We start from the raw sequence: 20,199 nt of genomic DNA, 5'->3' as shown, positions 1-20,199 counted from the left end.
GCTCCCAAAACAAAAACAGAAATGATCAAATGCAACTTTATTGATTTTCATAAATAAAGATTTTAAGCCATAAAACTTCTCTATAAAGAACGGGACCAAGTTTTCAGTCTGGGGGCGGATCCTGTGCCACAAACACAGTGGGTGCGAAATGACCATTGTACCCCTATTGGGAGCAGATGCCCCCGCATTTACTATTCAAAGACTTCTATTATCATACAATCGACAATTATCACTATCCAGAAACAGAAATGAATTATAGATGATAAAAATACATGATCTCATTCTCACCCTTTCATGTGGTGCTTGATTGAATCCAGTCACCAATAATCCATACAAAAAGGCAGGATCAATGCTGAAAATGATGGAACCTGATAGTGTCCGTCACTACTATATCTCCAGGGAATATCTTAGAGAGAAGCTTAAATGCTGAGTGACGGTCTTCACAAATTGTAGGGTTCCTACGTATAGTAACCTCTGCACTGAAACTGATAAGCCCAAATGCTCGAGCCAGTTTCTGAAACAGCAGTCTCTTTCTCTTCACATTATTTGATATCAGCAAATAGAACAAATAGATTAGCTAGATAGAACATATCAGGCTCCAATTCTAAGAGTTTCTTGCCAACAAATATCACCTATTGCAATTTTTCCATAGATTCTACAAGCATCCAATAGAGCTCTCCAAATTACACAGTTTGCCTCAAATGGCATTCTATGAATAACAAAGTCATGGGCCTCATTCAAATAATGCCCGCCTCTCCCAAGAAGAAGAACCATGCAACTGTAGTTCAATTGAGTTCAAATAAGTCGTATCTTGTTTAGACCAATAAATAGAGCTGAGGTTATAGTTGAAGCCGTCGTAGAAAATCGACATAACTAGTTATAGTAGGCATGAAAGAGCTATTTCAATCTGTGGCTCGATTCCATATTCATCAAGCATGGAATCAAATAGTTTTCTTGTGTCTGAGACTAGAACCCCATGACTACAAAGCACATTGAAGTTTTGGATATCTCTGGAGCATAGTTGGAAAACCAGGTTTTGATCGGGAAGACTCGCCCGAGTTGAGTCAAAATTTGAGATTTCTGGTCAAGAGTCACGAAGACTCGCCCTATGTAAGAAAAAAAAAGACTCAAGACGAGTCAAAACAATTCTACATTGATTTGATTTTTTGGCCAAGTCTTGAAAACCCCACCGAATCTAATCATTATATCAAAGGACACTTAAAAAAAAAAAATCAAATAAAATCCCTTTATGATCCCAAATCTCAAGACTCCTAACTTAATAACTTCTCCTACTCCTTTACTTTTACAAAACTAACTTGGGGCTCAAGAAACTTCTCGTATTCCTAAATCCAAAATTCTTATTTTATTGCAAGTTGGATTGTTGGAAATTATAATTTATATTTTCTAATCCTTAACTCTAACCTAACGTTCTAATCAAGAGATAGATTTTTGCCTCCAACCATCGAATTATTGATATGTGATTTTTTTTTCTTTATTTTTCATATTTTCTGTAATTTTATGATTTATTTACATATTTATTGCATTTAAATATATATAAAACAGAAAAACACAAGACTCGGCGTGATTGGGTTTAACCAGGTCAGCTCGCTAACTTTTTGACTAGAGAGTCAGGTCAAAAAACAGGCTTTTCCAATAATAGTCTGGAGGAAGAACTTCAATTGTGATTTTAACGCAAACTATTTCATTCTCTTGTGATTAATTTTTGTATAGTAATTTCAAATGCAAAAATCTCAATCCGATGCCTTCCGCTGCATGATTGAATTTCAATCAACATGAAGCCCAACAAAAGCAACATATGATCATGGTGTTCCAAATGAAGAAGCTGGGTTCGATTGATCTGGGAGAATAGAAGTCGAGAAGGGTAGAGGCCTTCTCCAGAACCCGAGAGGACGAAGAAGAAGAAGATTTTGCTGAGGGTAAGATCCTGGTGTGTGAAGCCATTGAGGAAGGGTAAACCACTGAACCCTAGGCCCTGATTTTATCCTTTATCTAGTCAAAACATCGACTCCAAATTTCGTCTGCAGATCGAAGCGCATGTATCGAAAACCCTAAAAAGAGAACATGGAGACGGTTGGGGAGGAACCTTCAACGGTCATTTTCCTGATTACAAAGGGAGTTATTACAACTGGGAGTTCAAGGAACTCTCATGTCACCATAGGTTTACAATATCATTTTTTTATGAATGCTTCACCAAGAACCAATCGAGATTCGAGGGCACGAATCTGTTACAGATTTTTCCCTTTTATCCTGCTTCAAATCAAGATCTGGGATTTCTTCCTCGGCAACATCTGCGTTACTGGAGTCCGCCGGCGGCGGCGGCTAATGTGCCCAGAAGAAGGAGATGGTGATACTGAGGATGTTATATTAACAACTGATGGGAGAAAGGATGGTACAATATGAAAGCAGCCATGGCGATAATGCAAGCTTGATTTTTCATCTCTCTCTCTCTTTCTCTGTCTCTCTTTCTCTCTCGTGCATGTGAAATACTATGAACATACTACATCCAAACATATTTATTTTGATGATGTGTGGAATATCTATAACACTTCTCAAATAAAGAGAGTTAAAAAACCAGAGAGTTGAGGAAAATATTCACAAGCACCTCCAGAAGAGAGCCAGATATAATGTGGGAAAAACCACAAAATGGTTTAGCAATTCCTCCATAAATCATCTCTTAAAAATTGAAACCATATTTGTATAGCAAAGGCTAATTAACGAAAAATGGATAGCATAGCTGAGCTATCACATTTTCACATGTCAGCCGCCTGACCTTGTTCTGCAAGATCCCCTCGGGTGAATCTCCTCAGCATCTCCAAAGCAGCCTTGGGCTGATCCATTGGGACCATGTGACCAGCTTCATGGACCTGTTATTTGTCAGATAGACCAGAACTTAATTAGCAAAGAAAAACAGTTGATCCAAATAATTCATTCATGGAGAGAAATTTTCAGCAGCAATGTGAGATGATAAGGTAATAGGACCTTGAGGAAAGTTAGAGGACCATAGTTTTTCAACAGTCCTTTGTCTTCACCATCAACCACAAAAGGGACAGTTGGAGCACCCACAAACTCTTTCTGGCCAGACCATTCCATGGCATGAACCCACCTCGAGTTCCCTGCAGAGAAGAAAAATTAGACCAAGTTGAACTACATAATTTTGAGTAAATCGTGCAGGGATTTGAGTAGTAGGGGCTAATAAATTGAACAAAGAGAAACTTACCAAGCCAGTTGCATATGAGATCATCCTCCCCAGCATATATCATCAACTTGATGCCATCTTCCAGAAGAGTTGGGATGCCAACTTCAAGATTCCTCATCCAGTCCGTAACCATGGCCTGGTAAACAGTAGGGCTACATGAAACAAATTCAATGTCCCCTACTCCAAGAGCATCCTTAACGGATTTCTGGGTCAGGAATTTCTCCATGTTTGAGAAATCATAGCAAAGGTCTCCCTCGCACTGCTTTCTGATATCATAGTACTGTAGAATAAAGACATCGCAGATTGCTTGTTAAGAAAATGCTCATATTTCTCTGTTAAAAAGAATTTTGTATATCTCCCAACACCAAACCCACTAAAATAAAACACGGACAAAATGCTCACATTGATATTTCCAGCAATCGCCATGATCTTATTGAATATGTTGGTGCAAACATAGTACGATGTCATGCAAGCGATTTTACCCTCGATGCCTGAAACAGAAGTAAACAATATTAAACCAAAGAGGATGAATTCAAACAGCGAAGAAACATCAAGAGTTAGAGCATCTCCTATGCTCATAAACAGAACTCAAAGTCTAATTAAATGGATCCAGCTCTCCTTTTGATCATTCTCATATATAAAAAATTTCCCAATTGTTGGCGACAATCAACAGCAGCAGAAACATATGCGATTTCATTATATGTAAATACATCGGTGACTACAAGAGAGATTGCAGAAATAAGAAGAATTACCACAAAGCTTTATTGCCATTTCACAAGCTGGAAGTAATCTGTTAATACTCTTGTAGTCAGATTCCTTAATTAGTCCATTGTCCAATGCGAAATCTGTATATGCTTGGTACTGGATTGCAGGATCTGTCAATCCATTGCCAATGGCAAATCCCTGTTTAACAATTTTCCCACTTTAGTCCAGAGAATGAAGCAAGCATGATTGGCCAAACATAACTCCAAACCAAGCTAAATCAGGGGCGTACCTTGAAGTTTATAGGAATCCCCTCTTTAGCTTTGTTCCCTTGGTGAACTCTAGATGCAAAAGCAGGAATGTAGTGCCCAGCATATGATTCTCCAGTAATGAAGAAGTCGTTCTTCGTGAATTCAGGATGCTCAGTAAAAAATGCCTATACACACAAGTCAAACTCATTCTTAGCTTAAAAGATACAAACCATCCAATATGAAAATAACCCCCTCTTTTTTTTTTTTGGAGGGTGGGGTGTGGGGGAATCTAGTTTCAGACATGACTGAGCTATGCAGTTAAGTGGAGCTTAGCCTTTAAAACTAGGATCTGATTCAACAGAGAATAATGCTGTATGAGGTTACTTTTTCAAAAAGATAAGGAAATGGAAAAATAGAGATTCGGCATGAAAGTGAATGAATCTTACCTTATCAAAAGAAAGGTTGAATAAAAGTGGAAGTATAACAATCCCCCATTTAATATTATGATGTAGCCATTATTCACAATGACTACACAGTTCTAATTCCAGCTCAGTATGGTTGATTCATGACAAACTAATCAAGACCTAACAATAAGTTCTAGACCCAAACCTGGGTTTTTTTTTGAATTCTACCCCAAAAAATGTTTTTGAAACATGGAAGTCAATGGAGTTCTAACAAAACTCATCCATGTTTAACCAGTGGATGAAAGGAGCATATAGCACAAGAGATAGCTAATTAGAGAAGAAAGGTGTTACATATATCAGGTGTGTAAACATATTACAATATTTTTTCATTGAAGGGAGTCTTTCTTCTCCCCCCTCCCCACCTATTCTTGCATAGAAAAATTCAATCTCAAAATAAAGAAAAAAAAAAAAGAAGTAATTAACAAAACAATTTCAAGGAAGAGGGAAATTACTATGAACCATGAGCATGAACATTTAGAACAACTACACATAAGAGAAACAAAACTGACCTGCAAGAAGTCATATAGATCGTTGCTAACACCCTCTTCATTGTGACGAGTGTCACGCTTATCGGAACTATAACTAAAACCAGTTCCAGTAGGCTGGTCAACGTACAGAAGGTTTGATACCTGAAAAATAACATAAAAAGTTATGCTAAAGGTCCCAATCCTTAAGCAATATGAATGCCTTCTATTTACAACAAACATAATCTTATCCCAACTGAAGGTCACAAATGAATGCCTTCTATTTGTGTATGACAAACTCAATGGAACTGATGAACATATCCAAAACAATCAAAACAGAAAATTCAATCTTTGATCTAAATAAAATTTCCATTTCCCTAACAACTAGGAGGGAAAAAAAATCCTCTTGACAAATCTAATTGACTTGAAGACACAAGTTAAAGAAACAACAATACCTTGTCCCAGCCATACTCATTCCATTGAAGAGACAAATTGTTTGTAATGGAAAAAGGACCATTTTCATAGAAAACAGCCAACTCACTGCTACACCCTGGACCCCCAGTCAACCAAATAACGATAGGATCTGTCTTGCTGTTTCGTGATTCAAAGAAGAAGTAGAACATCCTAACAAAAGCAGATAGAACAAATCAGAAAGCTTACGCACAGATTCACTTGAACCTCAACCCGCATCAACTGAATCTAAAGCACCAGGGTTCAGATCCAGAACACAGATTATAAACAGAAACTAATACACAAGAAAACTCGTAGAGATTAACAGAGAAAAAAAAAAAACCACCCGATAGATAATAGATTCCAATCACAACCAAGGATTAGGAATTAGCATTAGCAGCAATCTGGATTCTGAAATGAAGTAATCCTGAGGCGATCATAAATGTCAGAAAAATGGAGAGAAAAGCAAGGCCCATTTCTTTTTTCCTTTCTAAGCTCAGACTCTGTGCCAATAAGACGAGAAAAGCACCACCCAAAAAGACGAACAGGGGGTGGGGAAACGGAAGGGAGAAAATTAGAAAAGCAACAGAACAGGGACTGGTAGCAGCAGCAGGAGCCCGGGATTCTGTTGGGGGAAGTAAGTACCTGGCAGCATAGGAATGCTTAAGCTGGTAGTATCCGGCATGGTGACCGAGGTCTTCGACAGAAACACCAGAAGAATCAGCAAGGTAAGGTAATTTGAAGCTTTTCTCGACAATCTTGGGAGTGGGAGGCACAGATGATTCATGCGGGATGTAAAGGGCGTCCTTGGGAAGGAGATTGAGCTGTCGGATTAGCTTCTCTGCTTGTACAGTGGGAAAAGTCGAATCGGGAAGAAAGCCAAGATCATCGAGGATGGGAGTTGCAGAAGAAGAGAAGGGAGCGAGAAGTAGAGTGAGAAAAAAGGAAAGAAGTAGATTCTTCCACATTGCTTCAAAACTGGAGTCAATGCTTAAGCTTCTCCTGTGTTTCTGGGTTCTACTTCTTTTGTGGGAAATTTCGGAACTTTTAGTTGGAGAGGGTGAGAGGAATTTTATAGTGGTGACGGATTCTTTCCTTAGATGATTCAGTGTGACAAGAATCACAGCTCTTTTGTGTACGACACGTTTACACACATTCTGATTTTTTTTCTTTTTAAAAAATTAAATAAAATATTTTTTTTCCGATAAATAATAAAATAATCTATGTTAATTGGCTTACACTCTGCCTCATGTTCAAAAAAACCTTGGGGTGTGGAAAATATATATATATATACTATTTTTTTTTATGGTAAAACCCTTACCCTATTAAGGTAATAGAAAGGAGAACACTATCCCTGCCCCCATTTCCGCATGTGTCTGGTAAGGGGAATGCAAGTCACTAGTATTTTTTTTTTTTTCATATATATATATATATATATAATATGTTATCATGACATCATCTTGGTTCAATCTATGGAGGGTAGGGAGGTCTTTTTATACAAAGAAGGAGAGAGACTGACATAAAAAAAACCAACTTCGCTTTCTCCAGTTGGTTCCAGTAAACTTTTTCTGGCGAGAAGAGAAAGAAAGAGAGTAAAGGTGTTGCAACCGTGAATTGAAAAATTGTATATCTTCTCTTCATCCAATGGTTCAATTCATGTTGATCAAATCTTACAGTCAAAATGCCGCTAGCATTCCTAATTCCTAAGTACTACGCTAGCATACCTATCCCTCTCCCATATATTTTATAAAACCCTTACTTCTTTTTTTTTTTTTTTTTTTTCATATATATATATATATATATATAGTGTTATCATGAAATCATCTTGGTTCAATCTATGGAGGGTAGGGAGATCTTTTCATACAAAAAAGGAGAGAAACAGACACAAAATTACAGGCTCCAAAGAGCGATATTTGTCTTCCATAATAATTTATTGGTTTTATCCTACCTATTTTCTAATACTTACCATGTAATCCATTATCTTTACTTATCTTTTCGGGGTGTTAATTTGTTCTGATTTTAATTCAAGGTATGAAAGATAGAAATTGGAATTTAATTGTTTATTAAACGGATCTAATATACCAAATTGAGGCAAATTTATAAAAAGTTATGGTTAAAATTGTTTTATGGTTTCAATTTTGGATTTATTGTTGATTCAAGTTAACAATTTTAGGCCCAATTGAAAACTAATCTAGTTTTCTTGTGCTTGCTTGAACTACAATATTTTACTTTAAGATATAAATAGATTGAATTAATTTACTAGAAAGCATAAAACGTTTAGGTTTTAAGAGGTTCAAAATCAAATCAAATCAAATCATCATTTTAACAAATAGATTTTTTTTTTTTAAATTGAAACTGAACTAATTAATAAATGATTTATTAATTTCGATTCAAATTTAATAAATGGTTTCAATTTGCTATTAATACTCTAAGCCTTTCTTTCTATGCAAAGTAAACTCTCATTTTCCATCTTCCTTCGTATGTAATTTATAGCATGAGAAGGAGAGACGGGGCGTGCAAGGGATAGAAAAGAGGGGCGTTACTTGCTTTGCAACTACCTTTCTTTCTTCCTCAGTTCCTTCCCGTGGCCGAAATGTTTCCTATTTTTCATACTATTTGGATCTTCCTATTTCTCCTCTTTCTTTATTAATGTAATCTATATTGTACCGTCAAGGTGGATAGACAATTAGGTACTCTCTCTCTCTCTCTCTCTCTCTCTCTCTTTTATATGCATACCTTTTAGGCTTATGCGGTTAAGAAAGCAAAGCGATTATGAGTGTGGAAGTTTCACATTTAAGCGTGGGGCGCAAGTAATGTGATGGGTTTGGGTTTGGGTTTGGGTGTGGGTGGTGTGTTCTAATTAATCTGATTATAGAGCTTAATCCCATAAATTAAAAGAGACTGTTAAAAGCATTTCCCTTTCCTGCTTTCCACCGCATTTGTCTTTTTAAAGCAAAAAAAGCAAAAAAGGAAAAACGGTAGAGGAGAGAATGAGAGATACTCTTTGGGACATCATGAATTTTGGGAGGAAGCTGTCGTTTTTTCTTTGTTTTTTCTTCGTGTTTTCTACTTGGATTTTTTTTTTTAAATCTTTTTCCACTCTCCACGGCCACGGATGTTGGGATCGGGATCCTTTCTTGATCGTTGATCGTTTCTATTTTGCTCATAGTTACTTAGGCGATCAATATGTGTTCAAATGGTGATTTAATGGTTTTAGGTGCAACACCTCTGTGTTAGTAGATAGAAACATAGCCTTTGGATCACCGTTTTTGTCGATCACCCAAGTAGTTATGTGCATACATTTATTTTTGGGGTGTGGATCAAGTCCTCATACGAGAATGATTCTCACACGGTGATTGGTCTACACTTGGACTCACCCAGAATAAAAATCAATTAAAAAAAGAGAGAGATTAAGTCAAGTTCAAGTGAAAATCAAACACTGTACTAGAATCATTCTCGTACAAGGACTTTTGATAATGAGGAACCCCTTGAACATGCCTGGTTTTACGATTCAGCCCAAAAGGTAAAGCCTGATTACATGCAATCACACTTAACCTGTGTAACATATTAATCGCGAGGAGACTTTAATTGAATACGTCTGCTGACATACAACACCTTTGGACTAGTGAAGCTACAGCCAGGGTATACTATAGCAGGCTTGGGTGATCAACGCCATTCCTAACGCTATCCCCATGGATTTTCACTCGATAGATTTGGTTGGATTGTACTGATCTTTGATCTCAAATAGACCAAACCAAAGCCGGTTTAAAAACAGGAAAAAAAAAAAAAAAAACTAGTATAATAACTGATACCTATGATAGTAGCATATTGATATCAGAAAGCATCACATCATAATTTTCAAATATACGCAAAAAGATATTAACTATTGAAGAAGGAACATCACACTTGGTGGATTGCATCCGATTGGAATCGGTTGAGGCCGCTTCCCCCCACCAAAATTTATTTATATATATATATATATATGACTCAGGCCAATTCAATATGGAAAAATCCTAGATCTTAAAATATGCTTATTCCGGGACCCATCCAGGCTGATTCTGATTCGATCTAATTTGGATCAGAATTGGCCGGACCAATCCGGATCCCAATTCTAGATTTTACCAAAACAAAATCTTGTTCTTGTTGATATTTTTTGGGGAATAAAAAGATTTAGTCCTAAATTATTAGTCATATTTAAAGAAGAAACCATCTAAATGACATCTCTGCAGAAAAAGGATGCCAATAAGAAAAATTCTTAAGAATAAAGATTTATATATTTAATAGGATTGCTTGTATTTCCCGATCTAATTATTCTTAAATCATTAATTATATTTAAAGTAGAAATCATCTAAATGACACCTCTAAAAAAAAAAGGAAGGCAATAAGAAAAATCCTTAGGGTATGTTTGGTTAGAAGGGGAATTAAAGGGAAGGAAAGTAAAATTTTCATACTTAAAAAAGAAATTAATGTAATCATTACCCATGTGACTTTAATATTAATTTCAAATCATTCCATATTTGGTTATAAATTTCACTTTACTTTGCATCCAAAACCCTTTGCTATAATATGTAAAATATTTTATTACTAAATATGGTTAAAAAAATTAATGGGTAATTTACAACGCCACCCCCTGGAGAATGCCAATATTATAGGGACACCCCCTCTCTTTCACCAAATTGGACTCGGACCCCCTGCCGTCAGTCAGTGTTACAAAATGCTTTGAAATGACGTTTTTGCCCTTATGAGTAAAACACTGGTAAGTTACCCATTTTTATTATCCCAAAATACCCCTCTTTACTTTTTTACCATTTCATTCTCCTTCTCTCCTCTACCAAAGGTTCAGATGAGTTCCAGCCAAGATAAACAGGACAGTCGCCGGCGAATACTTCTCTTTTCATCCCTGGCGAGAAGTGGACTTCCCATCGTTGCCATCTTAGGTCGCCGGCAAAAAGGTTTGTTTGTTTTCTTTATCCTAATCTTCCGAGTTTTGCCGTGCTAAGGTTTTCTCTCTCTCTCTCTCTCTGTTTTTCCACCAGGTTCGGCTGAAGTTTTTTTTTTTTTCTATGTTTTTTCTCTGTGCCGAGTTTTGCCGTGCTAAGGGTCTCTCTCTCTCTCTCTCTCTCTCTATCCTCTCTCTCTGTTTTCCACCAGGTTTCGGCTGAAAGTTTTTTTTTTTTTCTATGTTTTTTCTCTGTGCCGAGTTTTGCCGTGCTAAGGTTCTCTCTCTCTCTCTCTCTCTCTCTCTGTTTTTCCACCAGGTTCGGCTGAAGTTTTTTTTTTTTTTTTTTTTTTTTTTCTCTGTGCTTCGTCCCGGTTCAGCTGAAAGTAGAGCTGAGTTTCTTTTCTTTCTCTGATTTTTCTCGCTTTTTTTTTTCCTGATGTTTCTCTATTCCGCTCTTCTAGCCTTTTGAATAATTGAAAGTACTCTTCGTCCCCTCCAACTGGTTCAATCCATGCTCTAAGGGTTGCTTGTCTCCATACTTTATTGATTCACTGCTCAAAGTTAGGTTGTGAGTTAGGTTTTCTTCTTCAATCGATTTTGGGAATAAAATATTTAAGGGCAATTTTGGCACTCCCCTATTTTTAAGGGTAAAATGGTATTTTTAAAAAATATGAACTGCTGATATCAACATTCTTGGTATATTCTGTAATGTTGACTGACAGCAGGGGGTCTGAGTCCAATTTGGTGAAAGAGAGGGGGTGTCCTTATAATATTGGCATTTTCCAGGGGGTGGCGTTGTAAATTACCCAAAAATTAAACAGTTTATACAATCACATGCAGAAATGATTATAAACATTCTTTTTAAAGTAAGAAAATTTCACTTCCCTTCACTTTAAATTCCCATTGCAACCAAACGAAGCCTTAAGAATAAAGATTTATATGTTTAATGGGATTGCTTGTATTTCTCACACTAAGAGCTATGTTTATGATACAAGTTTTTTTCTTTCTTTGATAAACAATTAAATTAAGATATGAGATTGGGATACACATTGAGTGTAGTTATCGATAAAAACTAATTAAGTGAAGAAATCAAGGACTGGTTAAGACATAGAGATGCTTCAAAGTGATCATTTTCAATAGGAAAAAGATTGAAGAAATATGAAAAAAGATATATATATATATATATATATATATATAGAATGTACTGGAGAAGTGATTGTGCCATGTGGTTATCTACTATTCAATTAACAGTTTCCAGTCAACTTTAATATACAATTACATCATTACCAAACCAATTTCTGTTTTTAATCATTTTTTTAATTCAGGGGTCATGAAGCCTGATGTTGGGCAACTGCCCAAAAAAATAATAAATAAATAAATGACTATAGGTTAAAATGCACTCCAAATGTATTGTATAATTTTTCTTGAGTACGCTAAGTGGATTTATTATATGTAAAGGTATTAATCGATTCTATTACGATTAAATGGTTCGATTTTATGTTGGCTTCTATTCAGTTCAGAATGTGATGAATGGAAATCAAAATTTAAAAGATTATTAATAGATTCTAAATTCCCAAATCGAAACCGATTTTGGTTAATCTATTTTATATCGTTTGGTTATACAATTATTATTTGTTTTTGTTTATTAATCAGTTTTGGTCATATGGTTCAGCCGAAGATCATGCCTAGCCTCCGCAAGAAAATGATCTAGAATTCTGGGCCCAATTGAGAACCTATGTTTTTATAGATGCAAAATCCCACTAAATAAATTCACGCAAGGCTTAGAAAAAAAAGGGTTTGTAAGACTCTGAAAATCTAAATTTGGGTCAATCCAGGAACCAACCATTGTTCATTTGTTTGAATGGTTTAACGGTTTATCGATTTAATTTGTTTAGAGCCGACAATTTACGGGTTCAAAATCAACTTGAACTGATTATTATTTTTTTGTTGTCAATTTTTAAAACCAAAAAAAGCTGATTACTATTCAGTTTATTTCTATTTAAACACGTCGGTTTGATTCAGGTAAATGGTTTCAGTTCAAGTTCACACCCTCATACTTCCACTACTAGCCATGAGATTGGCCTCTACTGATTTTCATCCGATTTGGATCAGTTGGAATCAGTGACGATCGAAAGTCTGAATCAGTAGAAAAAAGAATTGGATTAAAGAAGTAAAGATTGTGACAAATCTTTTGATTTATTTGGATTTTTTAAATTCAAAAGTTGACTTAATAATGATATAATTTTGTTGTTACTGACATCTAAAAAAATATATCAGATAATTGGTTCATCTTAATAATGACATAATAATAAATCACTTTCAAATTATTATGAAAATCTTTTTGTTACAAGTTTGAATGCACCTATAAAGACGTCAATTAGAAAATTCCTTTTAAAATAATAGGACAAGTGATTGTTTTTCTGGTCATGTGGTCCCCTATACTATTGCAAAGACCAATGAAAACACTTATAGTGACATTAGCACAGATGGGATTTTTTATTTCACATAGGCTGATGGTAATGTTTATGTGTTCTATGCCTGAATGGAGGAGCCAAACGATTAGGCAAAGTTATTTTTCCTAATAATATCTTAAATCTAATTTTCTTATCAGATAACTAGACCAGTTCTTATTACCAAGACTATCATGCCAACAAAGATATATCTTTTTCCATCCTTTTAAAAAAATAAAATTCATATTTGGTCATTGATATAACATTGAAAAATGAATTATTATTCAACAACACAAATTATTAGTTTACTAAGAAAAAAATATAAAATATTAAATTTACTTGAATTTTCTTTATATCATGTCAAGTTGTAATACAAAACATGCCCTCCTCTTAAATTGAGTCAAGAGCAAGGCTGATGCAACTAAACTAATTGTCAATTACCGGGTGGATATTTTTGATTGATCACATGTTAAATTTCTAATCCATTCAATTATATTTGAACAAAATACTTACCCAGTTGCCCATTAATTTTGTTCAACCACGTTTGTAAGTTTTTTTTTTTTAGCCTAAAAGGAGACTCGAATTCATGACCGTGGTGGTCCTTGCTGACTGAGGTATCCCCTTGCAGTTAAATGATGCATATTCTAAGAGGAACTCATATCAAAATCATGACAAATTTTTTTTTTTTTTGGTAGTAAAGTCATGACACAATACTTGAGGGAAAGGCAAGAAATGAGGTGTTCACATTTTCGTGATGTTAAGTCCTTCGGAAAACAAAATGAAATAGTCTTATTCCAAGTGGCAAAGCCAGGCAGTCTTTGGAGTTTCCATTACATAAAAAAAAAAAAAATTATATATATATATATATATATATATTAATGATCAAAATATAAATATGTTTGAAAGATGGCTTTGGGATCCATGATCACCATTTTCCTATCCATCACCTTGTAGGCTATATTGTTGATTAAACTATCTAGGTTTTTGTCAGAATTTACACTAAAGTTTGAACAAAAATTGAACAGTTCTAAAAATAGAGGTATGGTGATCTTTGGCAAAAAAGAAGCCCTATTGATTGTGATAAGATTCCCGTTCCTCCATGTCGCTCGATACGAATCAGGGATAAAAAGTCAAAAAACCTGTTTTTAGGAGAAAGCATGGGTATTTCTATCTGATACCCGTAACCCGATATCAATCCATTCTGTGTATCAGTTTTTGGGGATAGCCGATAACCATTCAGATTCCATGCACTAAAACCATGGAAAACTAGAACAAAAACAAAACTTAGTTGACATATTTGATTTTAGCGGGACAAAATAAAATATAGCCCAAACGCAGCCAAATTATTAGTCAAATTAATTACAAGAAAGCTAGTCGTGACAAGGAAATCATCACATTTAATTCTTCAAATGTAAGCTGGGATTAGAACCCTGACATATCAAGGGCTGAAAGGGCATCACCAAGAACAGGTTGAAGTGCTGAACTTAAGTTGATATAATACAGGCACATTTTCCTACCTCAAGGTAGAGGTAAAAAGTGGGAAGTCAACATATTATGATCTAACTTTGGCAAGCCTTTCCCTAATCTCTTCTAGTTCTTCCTCATCATCAACCCCCTCAGCGATCACTTCTTCCTGTAAGATGAACATAAACAGTTTGTTCCATGGTAAGTCTTGAGCGACCAGAAAGAGTAACTGGAACTGGAGTTAGCAGTACAGTTTTGTGTAACTTATACCTCCTGTGCAGATTTCGACGTCTGTGCAGGTTGCCTTATTCTCTCCTTCCTGACAGATTCAGGGAGCTGTGCAGCAGTTTCACCAGCTAATTCACTCAAAACCTTATCAACTTCTTCTTCTGTCTCTTCCTCTATATCTTCTGAATCTAAAGCTGTGTCAACAGCATCATTCACCATCTCTTCAATTACACCAGCCTACATGCCACACATAGACAAGCAGTTAGTTTCACGCAAACAGATCAAAGTTCCCAACCACCATGATCCATGTACTAGGTGTTAAGAAATGTCCCTCCCCCTTTCCTTAAATGAGGGATGCTTAACCTAATATTGACAACGGAAAATAAGACCACTAAATAAATGTTGAATTCATTATCACTTTGATCCATATAGAAGGTACAAGTGTATCTTATTTCAAATTACCAGGCACTTAAAAAATTGAAAGCAGGATCAGAGGCTCAGTAGCATTTCTTCCAGTTAGCACCATCTGTGGCAGTCTTTTTTTTTTTTTTTTTTTTAATACGAATGGAATTGAAGATGAAGAAGCTAAAGCATTAGGACGTAACATCAGGGGTAAAAATGAAGGACTGATGTGTGGTTAGGATGTATCATTTCTGAATAAATAACAGGAAGATCGGTGCTTAAGTAAATGGTGCAAATTAAGAGAAGGAAAAAAAAAAATACCTTGGTCATTTCTTTGCTGAACTCTTGCATTGTAGCAGCCACCTCAGGAGCCTTCATGAGGTTATTGACAAGTTTCATGACCTCAGTACTCTTTGATAAATGACCAACTGTTCGAGCAATTGCTGCAATTCAAACAAAAAAAAAAAAAACCATTCATTAGGATGAAATACTGCCTAAATAAAACAGAGCTGTTTATTTTGGCATAAAATAGGTTAGGTGTAAGAATGTTTTCCTAGCTGTGCCCAAAAGGAAAACTGAGTTATATTTTTCAAACCTGGAAATCATTTGCAACTTTAATGAGAACTATGGTTTTAAAAAAAAAATGCAAAGAAAATAAAATATCATCTACTAGCATCTGATATGAGTGTCTAGCAGCTAACTGTTCAGGCAACAAGGCACTTAACTAAAGAAAGGTGAACAAAGAGGCAGGTGACACAAGAATACAGATGGTCACACAGTGAAAGGGGTAGCAGGTAACAAGCATTGTTCTAAAATTCGGATCGAATCGGTCAGTATCAGCTGGATCGGAATGGTATCGGCCTTGACTGGTCCCCGACCCTGACCTTTCTGATCCTGATACACATGTATGGTCCAAGGGTAAAATCGTAATAAGCATGATTGGAATAGGAGGATAATTTGGGTAAACATAAAGAAGCAGTATTTTCAAGATGAAACAATAGAAGGTAATAGAAGTATTGGAATCATCCATGATATGAAGGCTAACAGCTTCAGAAATCAATCAAGATATATAAATCAAATTTCTCTTCTAGCATTGCAATCCAAAATCTGGAGATCCCTGTCACCTCTAACAACCTATTTCTCTCTCTTGCTCTTGCACATGTGCTCTAACAAAGATAATTTATATCCTCTTCAATACTCGGCATCTGTTTGGCATCTAAGCTTCTGTATAGTACCATTCAGGCAACAGAGCTGCATCACCATAATACTGTTATCTCCATGACAAGTTAGAAGTTTAAGGGGAAAAAAAAAGGTTGTCTTGTATGAAGGTGCATGAAATTTAGGCAAGAAGCCAGGTTCCCAAAACCTATCTACAAAAGCCATTTTTTATCATAAGATTATCTAAAATGACTTTCTCCTCATAAGTAGAAATCTAGAAGAAAATGTATTTGAATAGGTTCCACAATATTTGGGAAGCAATAAGGAAAATACAGATACTAAACCTGTTATGATCGACAGGATATCTGAAGATTATATCACTAGTATGGTATAATAATTGATCTTGAAAATGAAGCATCATCCCTGATTCTTCTACTTACAGTTCTATGTGCTGTTACCTTTTCCTACTTTTTTCTTTTCATGAGAAAACTATTCAAACTGGGTCTGCCATAAACTTTGTAATTCCGCAATTTGCTATGTTTGATCTGGTACTTTGATGACTAACCAGTCTCTGTTCAACCTAAGATTGAAGTTCTTCAAAAGATAATACATATAACCCACATATTTCAGAAAAACAATTTCATTGCTTTTGTTGGAAAAACAATGGAAAAGTAAACCTGCTCCATTTTCAAGAAATGCATAGATACCCTTTCAGTAAAGACTTTGACACAATTCTTATAAAGACAATAAGCCACCCCGACCCTTCCTAGAAGAAGGAAAAAAATAAAAAAACTCTAGACAAACTAGAATGTTTATTGATGTTATAATAAACAATAAACATTGATTCCCCAAGGATGCCCAATCAATGTACATAAAATGGTGTAATGCTCTGATCTGGAAAAAAAAAAGTTTAAGATACCAATTCTTGATGTGAATTAAATGTATAAATTCAAATCAACCAGAGTTTGCATGAGTAAGAAATATGATTTCATATTTAAATGCTTATACCAACACTTTCTCCGAGATGCATTGAGATCGAATTAAGTTGTGCCCTGTTCTCGTGAAGTCGGTTTACAGCTCTTTTTGATCTCACAATCTCCTTAGCGAGTGCCTAACATTACAAAACAAGAAAATCTAAGAAAAAGTATTCATTATTGAGTTGCAATATGAATTATAAAATAATGACGATGATAATGAAGCAAAAAAGGAACCAGCTCCAGCAGCATTGATGGAATTGCAGTTCCTGAACACCCCCCTCCTGCCATAAGGCATGCCAACCACACATATCCAAATGGTTGAAAGAGAATAAGACACCATACGTAGTTGAAGTTTAAATTTAGGCTCCAATTCAATCGTATGGCACATTTGTATTGCGCAGTTTCCATTTCCAAATGGTCCAGAGTTGTTCAAAGGTTTCTGTTTTTTCAACAATTTCTTGTATTTTGTTTTGACAATGAGAGTTGGAAGTAAAATTGCCAAGGCGACGCCTAGGCGTTCAAGCGTGAAGGGCGCCTTGGTCGACTAGGCGTCCAGAAAAAATGGAGAGTATATCAATGAAAATTCACAGTTGCAGTATTCAAATCCTACCTTTGCTGAGACCATGTCATTTCTCTTGGCAGCTTCTCTAATCGCTTTCTCTACACTTTTCTGTTCTCTCTGCACATCTAGGGGGAGGAGGGTAGAAGATACGAATTAAAAAGGAAAAATCAGAAGAAAAAAAAAAAAAAACCTCGAACGAACAGTACACGAAAACTTATAAGAATCATGGAAGCAAACGAATCCATTAGTTAGATTTGGATTCCCGTAACGAAGAAGTCAAATTACAGCGAAGGTAAGAGAAATGGAATTAGGGGAATACAAGGAACTGAGAGGATGAAACATACCTCGGATTTGGCGTTCAATGTTGCGGCACTCTTGCCTGAGACGTCTCTGCCAATCTCTCAATTGTTGTTGTGGATCTGGTTTGGGTTTGAGCAGATTTTTCATTTTTTTCATTTCGTATAACGTATCAAAAACGTAGCACGCTCCTACAATTGAAAAGAACAAGAGGATTATGCTGATGATGACGATGACCCCAACTCCGATGAGATTGCTTTCAAGTTAGAACCAAAGCTTTCTTTTGTGTTCAGAGACCAAACAGCAAAGACCAGACCTGAGAATTAATCGACTTTTGAACAGACGACTTGAAAAGCATAATAAGATGATCGGATTTTTTTTAATTTTTTTTTTTTCCGTTTCCTTTCTGAATAAAGACAAGCGCGTTCGATACAAAGTAACGGTTAAGAATTAGAATATCGAACAATATCAAGGTTTAGTTTAACCTAAAAAAATAAAGTTTAACAAAAATAATAATAATAATAATAATTCAAGGTTTTAGAACTCGGGATCCGTATCGGGATCTGTCTCAACCCTCAACCCTCAACCCTCAACCCTCAACCCATCGGGATCGGACTGGATCAAATGGATTTAATTTTTTTTTTCTTGAAAAACAAAATTCGTTTCTAGACCATATTACCCTTACATATCTTATTAGTGGATCGGTATCAAATTGATCAGGATTGGGGTCAATCTTGGCTGATTCTTTTCTGATCTGAGTGATCGGCTACAAACAATGATATCGATGGAAACCCAATACCCATGATTTACCGGTGTAGACTTTGAAGGTCTTATACTTTATTTGGTAGTCAAACACAAAAAGGAAAAAAAAAAAAAAATAGTACAAAAAATATAATAAGATAAAGGGAGAAGTATCGGAAAGCTAGCAAAACACCTTTGTATCATGTGTGCTAGCAAGATTTTAACCGTAGGATTTGAGAGAACTATTAGATTAGGAGAAAATGTTCAAAGCTTTAGTCCACAGTTGTTACACCTTATCTCTCCCCTAATTCTATCTCCACCCTCGGTAGCCACGTTGGAACGTTGCCACGCCCGCATTCTCCCCTCTGCAATTGTTCTAGCGGCAACGGCAGTGACGACAATGGTGATGACAACGGCAGCGGTTGTGAGGGATGGGAAATCGCCGGAGATAGTGAGGGCAATCAAGCTCTTTTTTTTCTGGTTTTTGCTATTCCTCTCTCTCTCTCTCTCTCCGGCTTCTTTCTTGAACCCTCTTTTTCATCTGTTCTTCTTCTTGGACTTGGGGGGGACAGCGGTGGCGATAGTGGCTGTGAGGGATGGGAAATCGCCAGAGACAATGAGGGCAGTCAAGCTCTTTTTTTTCTGGTTTTTGCTCTCTCTCTCTCTCTCTCTCTCTCTCTCTCTCTCTCTCTCGTGAACCCTCTTTTTCGTTTGTTCTTCTTCTTGGACTTGGGGGCAACAACGGCAACGACAGCAATAGCAGCAGCAACAACAGCAATGACTGTGAGGGATGGGAAATCACCGAAGATAGTGAGGGAGAATAAGAGTGACTGTACAACGTTGGGACTGGGTAAGTTATGTAAGACAACAAGTACCCAACAGTAGTGATATAATCTATCTAATCCAACGGTCTACATTCGCTAGCTTTCCTGATCCCATTGTATCCCGTTGACTTTCATGGTCTTTTCCCTAAGATAAAAATCATAATTACACAATCTCTCCCCTCTTTTTGAAAATTTTCTGTTCTTGGATTCCAACTACATCACCCCGGGGGATGGAATCAGCTAGTTGCGCCCTCAATTCCATGCATGGATTTAGGTGTCAATGGGTTCAATCCTAAGTCCTCTTAACTTAGACCAGGTTCAAGTCAACCTTGGGTTGGACTGAGATATCTCAGACCAGACTTTGTCCTCTTGGGCTCATCCCTACTCAGCTTGTCCCTGATTGACTGATGATAATGATTAGATGATGTATATCACTGATTAAAAACAAAGATATGCTGAATGGTGTAAGGCGGTGATTGAAAAAACCAAGACTGTGACGACAAAGTGAGTCGCATATATAACATAGGGCGATAGGCTGAGGTTGGGCCGGGTCAGGACATTCCTAGGTTCGCCTGGGCCAAACTAACAGAACTAGGGTGAGTTGAA

At 36.2% G+C, this 20,199-nt stretch overlaps 2 protein-coding genes and 1 long non-coding RNA gene across 3 annotated transcripts; 1 reads left to right on the top strand and 2 right to left on the bottom strand.

Moving 5' to 3' along the window:
* The first annotated feature begins 1,465 nt into the window (after positions 1–1,465).
* On the top strand, positions 1,466–2,546 carry LOC122082829. The gene is made up of 2 exons (XR_006141413.1): positions 1,466–1,971; positions 2,046–2,546. It is a non-coding gene; the product is annotated as an uncharacterized LOC122082829 (long non-coding RNA).
* Positions 2,517–6,603, bottom strand: LOC122082827 (serine carboxypeptidase-like). The gene is made up of 9 exons (XM_042650606.1): positions 6,194–6,603; positions 5,554–5,722; positions 5,144–5,263; positions 4,212–4,355; positions 3,970–4,120; positions 3,620–3,708; positions 3,239–3,497; positions 3,001–3,134; positions 2,517–2,885 (listed from the first exon to the last, which is right to left on the bottom strand). Exons 1-9 carry the CDS (start codon positions 6,514–6,516, stop codon positions 2,772–2,774), a joined length of 1,503 nt encoding a protein of 500 aa, XP_042506540.1. The 5' UTR covers positions 6,517–6,603; the 3' UTR covers positions 2,517–2,771.
* A 7,661-nt stretch (positions 6,604–14,264) lies between these two features.
* On the bottom strand, positions 14,265–18,439 carry LOC122081113 (vacuolar protein sorting-associated protein 24 homolog 1-like). Its single transcript, XM_042648088.1, has 6 exons — positions 18,076–18,439; positions 17,780–17,856; positions 17,201–17,303; positions 15,356–15,477; positions 14,675–14,869; positions 14,265–14,573 (listed from the first exon to the last, which is right to left on the bottom strand). Exons 1-6 carry the CDS (start codon positions 18,185–18,187, stop codon positions 14,493–14,495), a joined length of 690 nt encoding a protein of 229 aa, XP_042504022.1. The 5' UTR covers positions 18,188–18,439; the 3' UTR covers positions 14,265–14,492.
* Positions 18,440–20,199: the final 1,760 nt, after the last annotated feature.

This window comes from Macadamia integrifolia, chromosome 6 (assembly GCF_013358625.1).
Source record: "Macadamia integrifolia cultivar HAES 741 chromosome 6, SCU_Mint_v3, whole genome shotgun sequence".
In the NCBI taxonomy this organism is placed as follows: domain Eukaryota; kingdom Viridiplantae; phylum Streptophyta; class Magnoliopsida; order Proteales; family Proteaceae; genus Macadamia; species Macadamia integrifolia.
This window is presented reverse-complemented; position numbering and strand designations above follow the sequence as displayed.